This window comes from Salmo salar, chromosome 01 (genome assembly GCF_965601325.2).
Source record: "Salmo salar chromosome 01, fSalSal1, whole genome shotgun sequence".
Classification (NCBI taxonomy): domain Eukaryota; kingdom Metazoa; phylum Chordata; class Actinopteri; order Salmoniformes; family Salmonidae; genus Salmo; species Salmo salar.
The window spans coordinates 157,557,442-157,574,253 of NC_138291.1; the positions used below are offsets into that span (position 1 = coordinate 157,557,442).

Consider the following 16,812-nt stretch of genomic DNA (forward strand, 5'->3'; position numbering starts at 1 on the left):
ATCAGACTGAATGGAGATGAGCCTCCCCCACCAGCTCACTGCTGAAGACATTCCCTAGGAAGTCGTCATGTGTTTCCCAACTAGGGACTATGGGTGGGATGGCAGTGGCCTGGCGGGTCTTTCTGTGCAACCATTGGCAGTGTCCCCCTGAGCCAAAGACCCTGTTTGAGCTGCTTGGATGCCCCCTGGTTTAGGAGCTTATCTCCGTCTGTGCCGGCTTGGCGTCACTGTCACTTACTATCGTCAAGGACCACTGGAATTCAGGTTTTCATAGCCTATACATCAGACTGGTGGGAGAAGCTATAGGAGGATGTAATGGAATAAATGGAAAGGTATCAAACATGGAAACCACAGGTTTGACAAGTTCCAGAAATTACATTCCAGTCATTCCAATGGGCTCATCCTCCTATAGCTCCTCCCACCAGCCTCTGCTATATATCTATTGAATGTGTTTAATTGACCTCATCTATGTAAGAGCTATTGATGGTATGGTATAAGCTCAATGTTTCAATAAATCCAACAGAAACAGCCTCTTAGGTTGATAGAAAGAAACTTTGAGAAATGCCTGTGTGTAATAGTGCCTAATAACTCATGGCCTGTGTTTTGATTTGCAGATATCTAGAGAAGGAGTTGAGTGAGGTTTTAATCCCTCTGGTGGCTGCAATTATGTATTGCAACAGAATGAAAATGCAAATTAATGAGTAACCTTTTCAGTGATATAAAAGACAAAATATCCCTTGCACAAACACTACTGGGAAGAAAGCCTCTATATCAAAGTTGTCATAAGTGTTAATCTTCCTCAGGTCATTGCGCTAGCCTAGCCTGAGAATAGCATTACTGGGTCGTTCGACTTGTTCTATCAATTTGTTTCCTTTTGAGATGTTTAACTTGGTGACAAATACTTTATTTAATCTAATTTTAACATTGTCATAAAGAGCACATGTTTAACTTGATAAAAAACATGTTTTCCCAGAGAGTAAAAAAAAGAAGACTATTAAAGTGCCTATTTTAAGTGGAAAATAAAGTAACATGGTTGACCGCTGTAACAGGCTGGATGATTCATCTGAAATCAGGCAGAAATCCCCTTGTGACAGGGGAAATGGAAGCTTGTTGTATGCAACAGAGGGGGCCAATAGGCTCTATGCATTATACCGCCTCCAAAGTTCTAATTTACTTCTGACCTGGTTGATGATTTCCGGAGCGAGTTCTGCTATTGTTTTTATCATTAGCTTACTAGCTATCATCGATGCATTTCTGACTGAAATAGTTCGCAATGACAACGTTTAAATTACAGCCCCGCGAAGGAGGTGCTAAGGAACATTGTTCAGTGCCTCTGTGTTCAGTTTCTTCCAAATATAATGGTATTGTGAGCTTCCATCTTTTCCCGGGCGATGTAGAGCTCAGAAAAAGGTGGTTGGTGCAGTACATCATGACAACTTTACTGTCACCAAACACACAAAGGTGTGTAGTACACATTTCGTCGAAAGTAACTTTGTTGAGGGAAAAATTGGGGGGGGGCGACAATACCTAAAAAGAGGTGTTGTTCCTACTGTCTTCGTGTGGAACTGGCACATTCAAAAGAGACCTGGTGTTTGGGAAAGAAGACTGAAACCTCCTGCTCCGACTGAGGGGGATGAAGAACAAGGTGCAGAGCATGGGCCAAGCCAGTGTAAATGTACATGTGTTTATTTGCTAGCAGCAAAATAATAATTTATTTATCTATGACATGTATCATCATTTGTGTTGCTGTGAATATCTGTTTGTGTGGAGCTTGTATTGGCTTTAATTAAGCATTGAGTAACAGGGGTGGGGGAAAGAAATCAAGTAAAAACAGAATAGCCAGAATGCAAGATTGAATACAATGTTAGAGATGTGTAATTGATTAACTGAACTGTTGAACATTTGCTGAAATACATGTTTTTTTAACAAATCTATTCTACTGTAGATTTCTTCACAAGAACATCAATACTTTTTTTTCATAAAATCACAAAACTTGGCACCCATACAGGGGATCCATTCAGGTGTGAGATAGACACTTCTGCAAGTAGTGGTAAAAATTAAAGTGGTCAACATTCTCTCTTATAGTTTTTGAAACCTGTAGATCTTTATATATCCTTTCAACTAGGATGTCCTCCTGTGCACAGATGACAAAGTCACACCAGCTACAACCTGAGAAGGATTTGACCTTGCATCTGCCAGTAGTAAGCATGAGATCTCTTCAACTTCAGCTCTCCATTCTGTATCTTCAGGTAAGGGCAGTGAACATAACTTGGTACATTTGGGCACTTGACCTCTAAGAGTCCAAAGTGTGGTCTTACACTGGGATCAAATATGATTCCATCTGGAGAGGATCCTAACCACGGGGCATCTGAGTGCACTACGAAGCCACACGGAAAGAAGTTAACATTCTTCAGTGTGCAGTACTCCTGTACAGCCACTGGCTCCATGGCTAGCCCCCTCTTCATCTCCATGGTCTGCATACCAGATCCCTTGAACATCAGCTCAGCTAGGTGGTCAGCTGAGGTCTCTCCCCGGACATGGCAAACCTCTCAGAAACGAGAGGATGTTATTCTCATTTTCCTGAGCTGATGCCATTCCGGGCTGCAGCTCTGCTCCCTTGTAGCAACCTCGACTTTGTGTGACATCTCGTAGGTTGTCTCTAATGCCTTGAGGTGGAACTGCTCCTGATGGCTAAGGACGTAAGCACACTGGGAAGCCTGAAGCCATCTAATGGATGTATTGGTGGAGAAGGGGCATCGGCAATCTTCACAATTTCACGGGTCTTTGGCTGTGGAAGCTGATAGGACAGAACACTGCCGGCTTGCACTGGCCTAAAGGTGGACTCAACCAGGGGCACATCAGCTGACATTTCCATTGTTGTCACAAGAGGGGCAGTAAGTGGAGAAAAGTTGGCATACGTTTCTGAGACTTGGAAAAGGTCCATGTCAGGCATGTATCCATTGAGTGCTTTGTAGAGAGAACTTCTGCAAAACATTTTAAAACCTTAATATCAGGTTGGAGAGATTACTATGACAGACTCATGTAACGTTTCCAGAAACAGCACAAGCCCGAAAGTTCAAATAAAATGAATTAAAATATACAGATTTATAGATTATATATTTCCCCCCAGTCTTTGTCCCAAACATTTGTCATTACATCGTAAAAACGCCACTGTTTAGGCTTATCATCTGGATACAAGAACAATCACAAGAAAATGTTTTCATTCTAGGAACCTCCAACTTACCTTATTCCATCAGCACACGAGTCAGTAGGTTTACGGATATTGATAGACTCACAAGTGTTCTTGGCTTGTGCCAACGCTGTTCTGTGTCTGTGCAGCTGTGAACTGGTGGTGCAGCAGGAATGTTTAGTATAGAGTAGTGCGCTGTCTGGTAAAGAAGGGCCACCAGAAGATTGCACAGAGCACTTCATGCAACACAGGAGCGGGCAGTGGCTTTGGACCACTATCACTGGTACGGAGTGCTTTAACACCATCTGTGAAGATAAGTGTGATGTAAGACTGAAGTGAGAAACAAGAATGGTGCGGACCATAAATAACAATAAACATAGTAGTGTCTAGTCTTCTTAACTAGGGGCTCATTTAACTATACAGGAATAGATTGTGTCTCAGTAACACAATTACCAAACACCGCATCAACAGATCTTTACCAAATAACCTGTTAAGTGGGCAATTCTAAATTGGGATTGGGACCCATCATTAATATCTATCTACTGATAAGATTAAACGTTGACACTGTCTCCAACACATTTTGGCCATGATGACAGTGTCTCACAGGAGATGTTTAACAAGGTCCCTAGTAGCTATCTATAACCTTTCCCTACGCTCATGCTGTGCGGCTTTTCACTGTTCCTCATGGACCTGTGACAGGCAGCCCTCACGGTGATCTCCCCTGTCACTGTATCTTTGTTAGATACTGTGTAGAAGACATGAATAACAATTTTTTAGCAAGCAAATATAGCTAGCAAGCATAACTTAACCAAGCTAACGAGAATACACACATTCTCAGGTAGATTCTGTCAACGTTACATCATTTTACGAAGTAACTAGCTAGCTACAGTTAATCGTTAAAGTAGCTAGCTATCTGTCACTGACTTGGTACTCACCTTCATAGTTGTCTATGTAGCTTCTTATATACATCTTGAACCCCTTTTCATTCTTGCTAGCTGGAGTCTCGGCGGCTGATTTAACAATTCGATGTACATCATTAATATTAATTTGAGGCAAGACCTGAAGACACCTAGTAAAAAACTGCGACATATTGATAGCAACGTTATATCGTCGATAACAACTAGACTGCCCGGAAATTGCCACACCGATAGGAAGTGTGTTTAGAACGTTCGATCATGGAATGTGCATAAGGTCTATTGAATTTGTTAAACATTTCTGGCCTGTCTATCAAGGTTGATGTGTTATGCTCGACTCACTCAGTTTTCCACCACAAAACACTAGAAAATTGCAAAAAAAGAGTAGAACCATCTCAACTGCACTTACACAATGATTTGAAGTATTAATGTTCAATGATTTTTTTTAATGATTATTTAAAAAGAAATAGTTTCACCATATTTAAACGAACGAAATTATCAACATTATTATTATTATTAAAATTGTTTATGAATCACTAATCACATGATAACAATCTTCAGAAATAACTAGTGCTTTACAATGATGGTGAAAACTTTTGAGAAATGTTGCGGTTACGTGGGTTAAAATGTTCCTGGAAGTCACAGAGAGTGCACAGAGGGACGTGTCAAAATGCTGAATTTTGGAACTTTAGCTAATCTGATTTATTTAATTCTCTATGTGGTCTATATTAAAGGGAACTTCATTGAATATCAAAGGCTTTTAAATGTCAATATTGGTGCAGAATTTCTACTTAAAATATCAAAGGGACTATCAACTTTACCTGTTAGACTTGGACCATGGCGTGCTATTGAGGGCTTCGTGTGTACGAATGATGTTATGATTACCACGACTCCCTCCTGATGCTGCTCTCTCGTCAAGGTGCAGGATGGCATCATACTGTTGAGGAACGTCCATCTGCTGCTCTCTCCATGACGGGTCAATGTCGATGCTGTCCATTTCTTCAGCGTTCTCGCTTATCACTGCCTGTCGTTGACGAAGGCTTTCGGGAGACTGGGCCCATGAGCTGTATTCCGCGCCCAAAGTCAGCATCCTCCACGAGCCGAATGTGGCAGAGCGCATTGCTTGTGGGGTTAATAAAATAAAATAAATCATAACGTCATCTTATGGTTTTTACGAGTATAAAATTATTCTAGCTGTGATTGTAGGCTACAGTAGGCATATAGGCTAGTTTACATATAGCCTGGGACTCAAATTGAACTTTTTACATTTAAATGTAACCATTATTTAACTAGGCAAGTCAGGGATGATGAAGTTATCTTTGGTCTGTCTATTCGTTTCTTAAAGACAATATCAGTTTATTTGTTTTTATGAGATATGGCCTACAGATACTTGTTGCATCATATCTGGTCTTGTAGCTGTTTTTTTTTTTTTTTTTGGCCTGTCCTATTACTAATTTGAGTCAATCCCATGCAAATTTGCCACAAACCAGCAAAATAAAAGGCAACTCTAATCCACTATGCCTGCTTGTGCATTTTACTCAATTGGATTCAATGTTAGCCTAATATTGGTTAAAGGCCCAGTGCAGTTAAAATTCGTTTTTTATTGTGTTTTGTATTATATTGTTGAACAGCTGATGAAATTAACACTGTAAAAGTGTGAAAAAATGTTGTGTTATTTCCTGATAGTTGCTGGTTGAAAATACAATCTACACAGGACCTTCTAATCAGCAGGTTTTTTGCATGTCATGGGGCAAGTTTTGGCTTGCCTCATGACATCACCATGTGATAAATGAGTTAATGAACCAAGAACAAAGAGAGTTACAAACATCTCTGCCAATAATGGCAATTTTTCCATTTCCCCCGTCCACTCAGACCACTCCCAGACAGTCCTAGCTAAATTCATACTTCTGGAATAGTTTTTTGATAAAATGCTATTGTTTCTTTTTGACAATTGTAATAGAAAACTATTACAATAAGGTACTTAAAAACTGCCAAATTGGGCTTTTAATAGTGGTTAAATTAGAATGCACACAATGTACTGGCCAAATGTGAGGTGCCAATACATGCTGTAGTGTCCAAATAACTATTTGAAGTACAAAACCAAGTTTTATTTAATAATACATAATAGAAGGAACCACAGACAGGGTTGAAAAAAAGTGACTCATTGTCTGACACAAAAGCAAGTGGAGTATAACAGTGTTGCGATGTTGAGGAGTGAGTGAGGAAGGCAGCCAGAAAAGGAAGAAGCACCATAAACCAAGTCCCATCATGGATGCACCTTAGAGGGAAGCTTTGCAATTTAAGAATCCTCACCTACCATAAACCACAGTGGATCGCCTTTCCGCCCATTTGGAGTAGTTTGGGGCCCTCCTCTCCATGACTGCTCCCTTACTAACTGCTGTGTCTGTAATCCAAGGTAAAAAAAAACAATTAAATGGCTACAAAAGCAAGCCAACTAACATTTCACTTCTACTGTGTATATGCCTGCTTACAGGGACTTCTCTACGTGGCACAAGGACTGGTGGCACAAAAAGGTTTTTCCCCCAAGGAATGCGGAAAGGCTGTTTCCTGTTCTGCTAGTTAAGAGCTTTGTTATCAGTCCAAATGTCTTCAGTTCTGAAGGAGAAAATTCTCCTCTGATTCAAGGATCAACGCTTCTTTCTCCCTCTTTCTCTGTAATCAGGAAGGGAGCAATCATCGTCTAAGACCTAAAAGGACTGCTGATTCACAATCAAAGTCACTTCCTGATGTGTTCTCGTTGCTTGGTTTCTTCTGGGGACATTTTGAGTTCAAGCATCAGAGGCCTTTCTAAGCCATCTACCAATGCCTATCTCTGAATGCATAGAAATCAGAGAGATAAACAACTGTTTGAGTTCAATGGGATAAACCGTCCAGCCTGGTCTCATAGACTAGACATAGCGTAGTAAATGTAAATCTGGAACACCAAATGAATATGATATGTAACATTTGGTATGGTTACATAAGACAGATGGTTAAGGCAAAAAACTACTTAGCATGTTACTAACCCTTCCCCTAACCTTAACCCTTTAACCTAATTCCTAAACTTAACCTAAACCCTAACCCTAACCCCTAGCCTTGCTAACATTAGCTAGCTAGCTAGCTAACGTTAGCCACCTAGCCACCTCGCTAAAATTCATAACATATTATAAGTTTGCAAATTCGTAACATATCATACGAATTGTAATTAGTAACATATCATACGAAATGGGTGATCGACATCCACAAATCAATACATACCATACGAAACATATCATACTAAATTAAATGTCTCGGATTCACCTGATGAATAATATGAAAATGAGACCAGGTTGCAGCGTCAGGTCCTGGCCTATGCCACCCTAGGCCAGACAAAAAAATATTGCAACATCCTATCCCGCAAAGTAGAATAGTAGCCTAGGCTATTCAGTGAATTCTTCTTGTCTCAACATTTCAAATTATACTCAAGACTTGCTGGCTTCCCAACTAGGCATAGGCCTACGCTCTTGTGATTTGAAACAATCCACAGCAGGAGTAATTCGATAATTTTGACAAATGTATTTCAAACGCACCATCTAGTCTATTGGATCTGATATTCAGAGCTTGAATAGGCAAAATGATTCATCTTAAATCATTGCCAGGTATCAGGGCTATAAAGCCAATGCAACTACAAACCACATGGATAGGCATTCACAATAAGTGCATTGCAAGCCGACACTGAAGAAGGGGAGGGGTGGGTGGCGAAGATATAGGCGCATCTCTCCAGAATGCGCTCAGCTGTCTCCCACCAATTCTTGCTGCATTAATTGGTTCATTGTATGTATTGCTTGCCCTTTGATTGTTTATTTTTATCAATTCCCCATTACATATGTCACCAGTAGCCTAGTAAATGTACCGTTAATAACCTCATTTGGTTAGGCCTACAAAAGTTAATGCATGTATTAATCACATTTACCATTCTCCAGTGGTGTAAAGTACTTAAGTCGTTTTTGGGGGTATCTGTACTTCACTGTACTATTTATATTTTTAACAACTTTTACTCCACTACATTACTAAAATAAACAATGTACGTTTTAATCCATACATTTTCCCCTCACACCCAAACGTACTCGTTACAATTCGTAATGGTTAGCAGGACAGGAAAATGGTCCAATTCACACATTTATCAAGAAAACATACCTGGTCACCCCTACTGCCTCTGATCTGGCGGTACTCAAACGAAATGCTTCGTTTGTAAATGATGTCTGAGTGTTGGAGTGTGCCATTGGCTATCTGTAAATAAATAAAAACAAGAAAATTGTACCGTCTGGTTTGCTTAATTTAAGGAGTGTGAAATTATTTATACTTGTACTTTTACTTTTGATTCTTCACCCTCCTGTTGTGTTCGTTTCATGTTAATTATTTCTGTGTTCCCTGACCAAAATGACCGCCCCATTATAGCTGATTATAAATCCATAATAATACATATATTATCACCTAATGTTGTGTTAGATCTTTTTATCATCTTACGTTCTTGTGAACATTACACGTTTTAAACTTCTGTTTGCTATTTATGACCTGAAGGCCTCATTGACCTGAGCTCATACAACTCGTTTTTGAGTAAAAAAAGAATAATGTATGGATTATTTTTACTATAAAAAAATACTCAGATGAAACATATTGTGCTATTTATCACAGACTACTTTGTGTCAAAGTTTAACAAGGACTCTCTCCTCCTCACCAGTGTCATGATCAAGATATGATCAAGAGCCTCACAAACAGTATATCGTTTGGTCATTGTACTGCCACAGAATGAAATGTGAGCAAGGCCTCAAAAAAGCTTTATATGCCTAAGCTGCAAGAAAAGTTCTATATGTTATTGGAACAATGTTGCGATTGTTTGTGAGAATGCCAACACGTGTGGTTCCCGTGGAGGAAAGATTCTGTTGGGGAAAGGTTCCCGTGGGGGTAGCCATGGAAGCCAAGAAGGAGAGCGAGGTGTGTGTGTGTGTGGGGGTGTGTGTGCTCAAACACACATGCATGTGGGGGACTGGGAGAGGAAGTGTGTCCATCTGATGAATGGGCTTGTGCCTGAACTCAATTATATACACTAATTGTAGTCTCACCCATTCATTTCTAATGACCTGTAATTTTTGACAAAAAGTTAAATAAAAGTTAAATAAAACACCCAAATAGAATGAAAATCATCTAAATGTATTTTGTGTGTTCAGATGCCCTGTGTGGACAAAGTCATGGAACCTTATGACAATCAGATGCAATGAACTACATTTTTCAGAGATAAAACTTGTAAATCGGTCCAATTCGACTGGAACACAGCAGGAGGGTTACGTATATTTTAGCAATTACATTTACTTTGGATACTTACGTATATTTAAAACCAAATACTTTTAGACTTTACTTAAGTAGTATTTTACTGGTTGACTTTCACTTGAGTCATTTTCTATAAAGGTATCTTTACTTTTACTAAAGTATGACAATTGGGTACTTTTTCCAACACTGCCGTTCTCATTCTTGGAGTGGAAACATTGTTTGCAAAGTTCACAACCTACTACACTTGTGAGGAACACGTTTTGCTTTATTTCATACCATCGTATGAGTTTTGTAAAAATGTGTATGATCTTATGTTAGGAGATCTCCATGTGAGCATATGTCTGGTCTGGTTTATTTCTCTGTCCTGTTAATGTTGACGTAGTACGCACACCTGAGCACGATAATGTAGGCTACTTGGCTTGCTGCGCGCAAATGTAGGAAAGTGCACATTTGTGGATGTCTGATTTCTCACCACCACTAATAAACTGGATTTTTCAGTCATTTTTTCTTCACTTCATACAGTATGTCAACATAAAAACATCAATTGCGAATGTTGGGCTAATTGGCCTAGTTCCTCGCAGTATTTAAAAAACATTTCCAACACTCCCCCTCGATAATAACCAAGCCTCGGTGTGAAAGAGCAAAATGTTATGCTCTGATGATCCCACATATCCAGTAGAAACTTCAAAAATGCCTGAACACTTTTCCCTAGTTCAAAAACATCTGTCTGTCCCGAGCTCACTGGCACGGGAAACTATGAGGGCCGGAATAGGCTAGTTGATACGATGTTGCAAGCTGGTTAGCAACGAGCTTCAGGATGGACCAGGTTGATTGATTTGATACAATGTTGCACTTCACTAGCCATAGCTCAAGTCGAGACAGATAAAGAGAGGCAGACAGGCTGAGTAGATAGATTTATGTGATTGAAAAAAACTGAATTTTCATCAGGATATTTTGTACAGTTTTTATTTTGGGGGATTATGTATTTTCACTTAGTTGACAATGGTCCTACTGCAATGGCCTACCGCCTACTGCTGAATTGGCCAATTGGGCCTATAGGCTATCTCTGAGTTCCATGTGCTCATTTCTTTAGCCGCCAATGGCTCACTTTGTAGACCTATTAATGTGAGAAACATAGACGTTATTATTGAAATTAAACTGTTCCACGATAATGCGAATACGAAAATCATAACTGAAGCAGATTGGTAGAAATGGTAGGACACATTATTTTAGCTTCCCCAAACTTGAATCTCACGCGTTGTGCCGCCTATGACTCCTATAAGCCTACCTACCAAAGTTTATCAGGCGTTGCGTTATCTTGGATAATGCAGTTCTTATTTTCTGCTTTGCCATGATCAGGTCAGAAATTGAGGAATAGGCCTACACACTTTAAATCGCAAATTATCATGAACATTTAGTCTACTGAGTTCAACTCCCAGACGGCAGTTGTGAGTAGCCTAATTTCAGTCCATAGGCTATTGGCCATTTTACTTTGATATCGTGTGTTTGTTAACATGTTAATTCATATTCACATCGAAGCCATTTTTTTTATTTGATAGAGTGCCATTTAGGCTATTTCATTCCGAGACACGCATGCTGTAAAAGGTGTCTGTGACATTGTCATAAATTCAATTCGGTCGCCATGTAGACTACAGAAAAGGCCACAGATGCCACAATGCCTTCAGAAAGTACTCATACCCCTTGACTTATTCCACATGTTGTTGTGTTACAGCCTGTTTTCAAAATGGACACACAATACCTATAATGACAAAGTGAAAACATGTTTTTATAAATGTTTGAACATTTATTGAAAATGAAATACAGAAATATCTTATTTTCAAAAAAAATATTCCAGCCCTGAGTCAATACTAGAATCACCGTTGGCAGTGATTACAGCTGTGAGTCTTTCTGGGTAAGTCTCTAAGAGATTTACACAACTATTTTTTTTTATTCTTCAAGCTCTGTCAAGTTGGTTGTTGATCATTGCTCGACAGCTACTGTAACTAGGCCACTCTGGAACATTCAATGTCTTCTTGGTAAGCCACTACAGTGTATATTTGGCCTTGTGTTTTAGGTTATTGTCCTGGCCCTGCTGAAAGGTGAATTTGTCTCCCAGTGTCTGTTGGAAAGCAGACTGAACCAGATTTTCCTCAAGGATTTTGCCTGTGCTTATCTATATTCTGTTTCTTTTTATAGTTAAAAAAAAACACCTTAGTCCTTGCAGATGACAAGCATACCCATAACATGATGCAGCCACCACCATGTTTGAAAATATGAAGGGTGAAGGGTGACGTGTTGTGTTGTATTTTCCCCAAACACAACACTTTGTATTCAGGACATGAAGATGCATGTTTTGGAATATTTTTATTCAATACAGGCTTCCTTCTTTTCACTCTGAAATTAGGTTAGTATTGTGGAGTAACTACAATGTTGTTTATCCATCCTCAGTTTTCTCCTGTCACAGCCATTAAACTCTAACAATATTTTGTCAACTGAGTTAGGAAGTACACCTGTATTTTCCTCATGACTGGGTGTATTGATACACCATCCAAGGTGTAATTTATAACTTCACCATGCTCAAAGGATAGAAAGGATGCCTGTATCTCTGTAGAGACTGGGTGTATTAATACACAATATGAAGTGTAATGAATAACTTCACCATGCTCAAAGGGATATCCAATGTCTGCCTTTTTCTATTTTTACCCATCTATGCTGGGGTTAAAGCAAAAACAATCCCATGACTGAAACTTAAGTTGATCTCAGACCGATTGTCTATGGCTAAGTTAACCTCCCCTTTCAAGTAAGTCATGACCGTCATGCTTTTAGGTGAAAGAGGATACTTTTTTACAAGTATTAAACAGCAAGTTTGCCAATTCCAGTACCCTTGCTTTGGGGGTCCGGGGTCCTCCCCAGAAGAGTATTTACCCTATTGGACACATCTTGATTGTTATTGTTAATTATTATTATTTGATTATAAATAGATAAACAATTATTAATTCGAAGGAAAAAAGTAATTACAAGGTGTGTCATTGTCCTTTTAAGACAATATTGCATCTTTTAAGAGCTCTGTTTAGTACCTTCGCCTAAACCATGCTTGAAGCTCCAGCTGCAAAACTGCATTTGTGAAAACAATGCCACACGTGCAATTGAAGCAGTAGAAAATTAAGTGGTAGCAATGCAAAACTGGGACCGCACTCCTTTTTTAAAACAAAGGCAAAAACTGCTTTCAAAATACATTTGCCAAAACTGCTTTTCCCACGATTGCATTAAGAATTGTGCATTGTCTGATTTTGTTTTAATAACATTACATGGCAAAAACTGATCCAAAGATTATGGATATACTGACAAGACACTACAACTCTCTCTGCCCTAACAATGGGAGTCGTTGTCCACATAACAGTACGCGAGTTGTCTAGCTCCCGCCATTCTTTGGATTGGTGGGTTTCTCATTGTAATCCTGTTTTGAATATTTGATGAGGGTTGCTGACATCAACCGGCTGTATATACTATGGAGAGAAGATTGTGCTACTAGCCTCATACCTCATGAAATAAAAAATACCATGAATATGCATAGCCATCTCGAGGCAACTCCGATATAAAGTGTTTCTGCTCATAGCTGCCGGGATGTCACGTGCCCTACTTATATCAGTACACATCAAACAACTCAAGCATTACGACCCTTCTACTCGACCAAATAAACCTCACGTAGCAAATAAGCCAAATTCGAAACTTTCATTGACCTCCATACAAAAAGTCCTTGCTTGGTGGGAAAAACGAAAAACGCCACCTGCTGGAGGGAGACAGATTTTCCGCCGAGTTGGGCCTCTCAATTCAATTTCAAATCATTTTAAGGGCTTTATTGGCATGGGAAACATATGTTGACGTTGCCTAAACAAGTGAAGTAGATACACATTACTCACAGAAGTTCCAAAAGACAAGACATTTCAAATGTCATGTCTATATAGTGTTGTAATGACGTGCAAATAGTTAAAGCACAAAAGGGAAAATAAATATGTATTTACAATGGTGTTTGTCTTCACATGCAACTGAGGATATTGATGCTTGCAATAACAAAGTGGTTGAATACTTGACTCAAGATATTTCACCTTTTCAATTTTAATTCATTTGTAAACATTTCTAAAAACCTAATTCCACTGACATGGGATATTGGGTGTAGGCCAGTGACAAAAAAAACAAACTACATTTAATCAATTTTAAATTCAGACTAACACAATAAAATGTGGAAAAAGTCAAGCAGTGTGAATACTTTCCGAAGGCACTATCTGCCTCAAGCTTCTGTCTCCAGGTGTTTCTCAGGCTTCCTCTTAAATCTTCTCTTCCGAAAATCCTCATCTACCGGAACCTGTTTGGTGTGCGCCCACCGCACTCATTATGCTCTGTTAATAAAACCTGGCAGCCATATCCATTAGTAGTAAATTTATTGAAAAAGAAAGATACAACCAATTAGATGGATGTTTCACAGTCCAGAAATATGTAACAGAAAGTAAATAATTTTGTATAACCTTTTTATATTCATACATTTGAAAATGTGCACAAGAGTCACTACTGTACTAACCACATTAAATACATAGGAATAATGTGTAGGTTTCCATCAATATGAAATAGTGTAACAAAATTTAAACAAGCTAAACTACAGTAACTACAGATAGAAAACTGAAGTTAAATGTAAAAAGAAAAAAAAAGAAATTTGCTTAATTGTACAATGCAAAAATCAATAAAAGGAAAATAAAACATTGCCAGCAGAATTTGCTTGCATCTCACCTCATTAACATTCAACCCCAATGCAGTCCCTCCAGAATTGTAAAATGTATTTAAAACTTAATATTCAAGGTGTCAGCCATAAACATGCTTAAAAATCCTGCAGATAAAAAAAGAAAAAAAATACACCTGCTTTCATTTTGTAGGTACAGTATAGTACATAACTAACTGTACAGCTTAGTCAACTCCCACCTCAACCCTTTTGCAATCTTGACACCCTTACAGTTGGGCTATTTGATGTCACACCATCTTTCATATACGCACATACTGTTTCCAGAAGAAAAGTATTTCATAGAAAAGGACCATTGTGTTGAAGAGTAATTCATGCCAGAAGTGACAGAAAATCTGCCACTCCTTTGTGGTCAAAACAGATTGCAACTGCCTTCACTGGACAGTGTCAACTTTATTTCGCCCCTCTAAACAGAACAGTGAGATGATTGGTTAGTATTCTCATTGACTTCAAATGGAACTTCTTTGTACTCATGATCATTATCAAAAGGTCTTTCCATAACCTGATTCTGCATACAATACACTTGACTAAATGTAACGGAATATAACAGATTTGAATATAAAGTATTTGTTTTCATAATTGATAATGATATCTAGCACTGACAATTATTTTCCTGTAGAAATACTCAAGAGAAGTCCAGTAAAAACATACATGATTGTGACCTAAGTCCTCTGTCCCCTTTGCAATCAAACTATAGCATGAGGTAAATACATCAAATGTCTCAAATTGTGCATGAACAGTTCTCATTTCTATGGTATCATGTGAGAGGGTAAGGGCACTCCTATGCTACAAATGCATTTTGCACAGTGGAAAGATTTTTCATGGATAGATATACATTGTTGCTTAGTACAAACTTAATTTAGACCAAGGGCCAGGAAACACCATTACCCAAAACTGAGCACAAAGCCGGTTTGAGAATGACAATGGGAAACAACAAAACAAGAGCCAGGCTCATAGTAGTGTTTTTTTCTTCTCATAAAAGTTGTTTATAGTGCGTCGGACACACGTCAATCAAACAGACTGGCTTCCTGTCCAATATGCCCTTCACTGAGGGTGAGTTTCAGCAGAAGCTCAGAGTTTGTGCTGGTAAGGAGGAGATGTTAGAGCTGGTTGAGACATAAAGCAGGTGGGTTTCTGTGGGGTTGATTTTAGGTCTCAGTGATGGGCTCCACAGGCCTGAAGGTGATGATTCAACTGGGGATGGAGGTGGGGGCGTCTGGGGACGTACGGCCTAGGGGTGGACGTTGCTGTTTGGGGGAATGGAGACGTATCTCCACTGGTCTGGAAGTCCTTTTTGTGGGAGTGAGAGAGGGGGCTCAGAAAGGGGTGGTGGAGGAGCTGGTGTCAGGGAGGGCGCTGGACTGCTGGTCCAGGGGTGAGCTGTCTGCCTGGCGCAGGGCGATGGTCGCTGCTGAGTGCTTGCACTTGGGAGAGCCACACTCACAGCTAAAGTGCTTTCCCTTGATGTCCCAGAAATTGTCACCGTAGTCAAACCTGAGAGATGAGGGGTTGGAGAGAAATCTTAAATCAAGCTACCCAATCTTTATTTTAGGGGGAACAAAATTATTAAAGGCAAAAAAAACACAGAATTACAAACTTAAATATGCTTACAGGGTAATAACTTCCAAAGACTGGTAATAACTTGACTGTGTGCCAAGTAAAACATATTAACCTGTTGGGGATAGGGGGCAGTATTTGCACGGCCGGATAAAAAAACGTACCCGATTTAATCTGGTTACTACTCCTGCCCAGTAACTAGAATATGCATATAATTGTTTGATTTGGATAGAAAATACCCTAAAGTTTCTAAAACTGTTCGAATGGTGTCTGAGTATAACAGAACTCATATGGCAGTCAAAACCCTGAGACAAATCCTAACTGGAAGTGGAAATCTGATGTGTGGAATCACTTTCAAGCTTTGCCATTGAAACACACAGGGATTTATTAATCATTATGCACTTCCTAAGGCTTCCACTAGATGTCAACAGTCTTTACAAAGTGGTTTGAGTCTTCTATGGTAGAAACTGACCCAAAGAGAGGCTTGGGAAGTTGGTCACAGGGGGAGGGCCATGACGCGGGCGCCCATGGGAACCCTTTTGTTCCGAAACGTTTAGTAAGACAATGCAATCGTCCGCCTTGAATATTATTGAAGCTCTGGTTGAAAAAGGCCCTAAAGATTTATGTTATACAACGTTTGACATGTTTGAACGAACGTAAATATATATTTTTTGCACATTCGTGATGACAAGTCCCGCGCGCTTCAGTACATTATGAGTAGCCTTCAGAACGCGCTAACAAGAAGAAACTATTGGGACATAAATTAACTTTTTCGAACAAAACTACATTTGTTGTGGACCTGGGATTCCTGGAAGTGCCTTCTGATGAAGATAATCAAAGGTAAGGGAATATTTACAATAGTATATTTGATTTTAGATGGTTCCAAGATGGCGCTAACATGTATCGCCTAGCCTATTTTTCTGAGCATACCACGTTGTTTATTGCAAAGTGTGATTTCCCAGTAAAGTTATTTTTAAATCTGGCAATGCGGTTGCATTCACGAGATGTTAATCTATAACTCTTTGAATGACAATATTACATTTTAACAATGTTTT

General features: G+C 39.2%; 1 protein-coding gene across 8 annotated transcripts in view; it reads right to left on the minus strand.

The window, feature by feature from the left end:
- Positions 1-13,833: 13,833 nt before the first annotated feature.
- Positions 13,834-16,812, minus strand: part of LOC106567479 (histone-lysine N-methyltransferase EHMT1) — a 28,857-nt gene continuing 25,878 nt past the window's right edge. For all 8 annotated transcript variants that reach the window (XM_082955420.1, XM_082955418.1, XM_082955422.1 and 5 more), the window contains one exon: positions 13,834-15,694. In XM_082955420.1, coding sequence (XP_082811546.1) covers positions 15,517-15,694 — 178 coding nt within the window. In that variant the 3' untranslated portion in view covers positions 13,834-15,516. The remainder of the gene's footprint in view (positions 15,695-16,812) is intronic.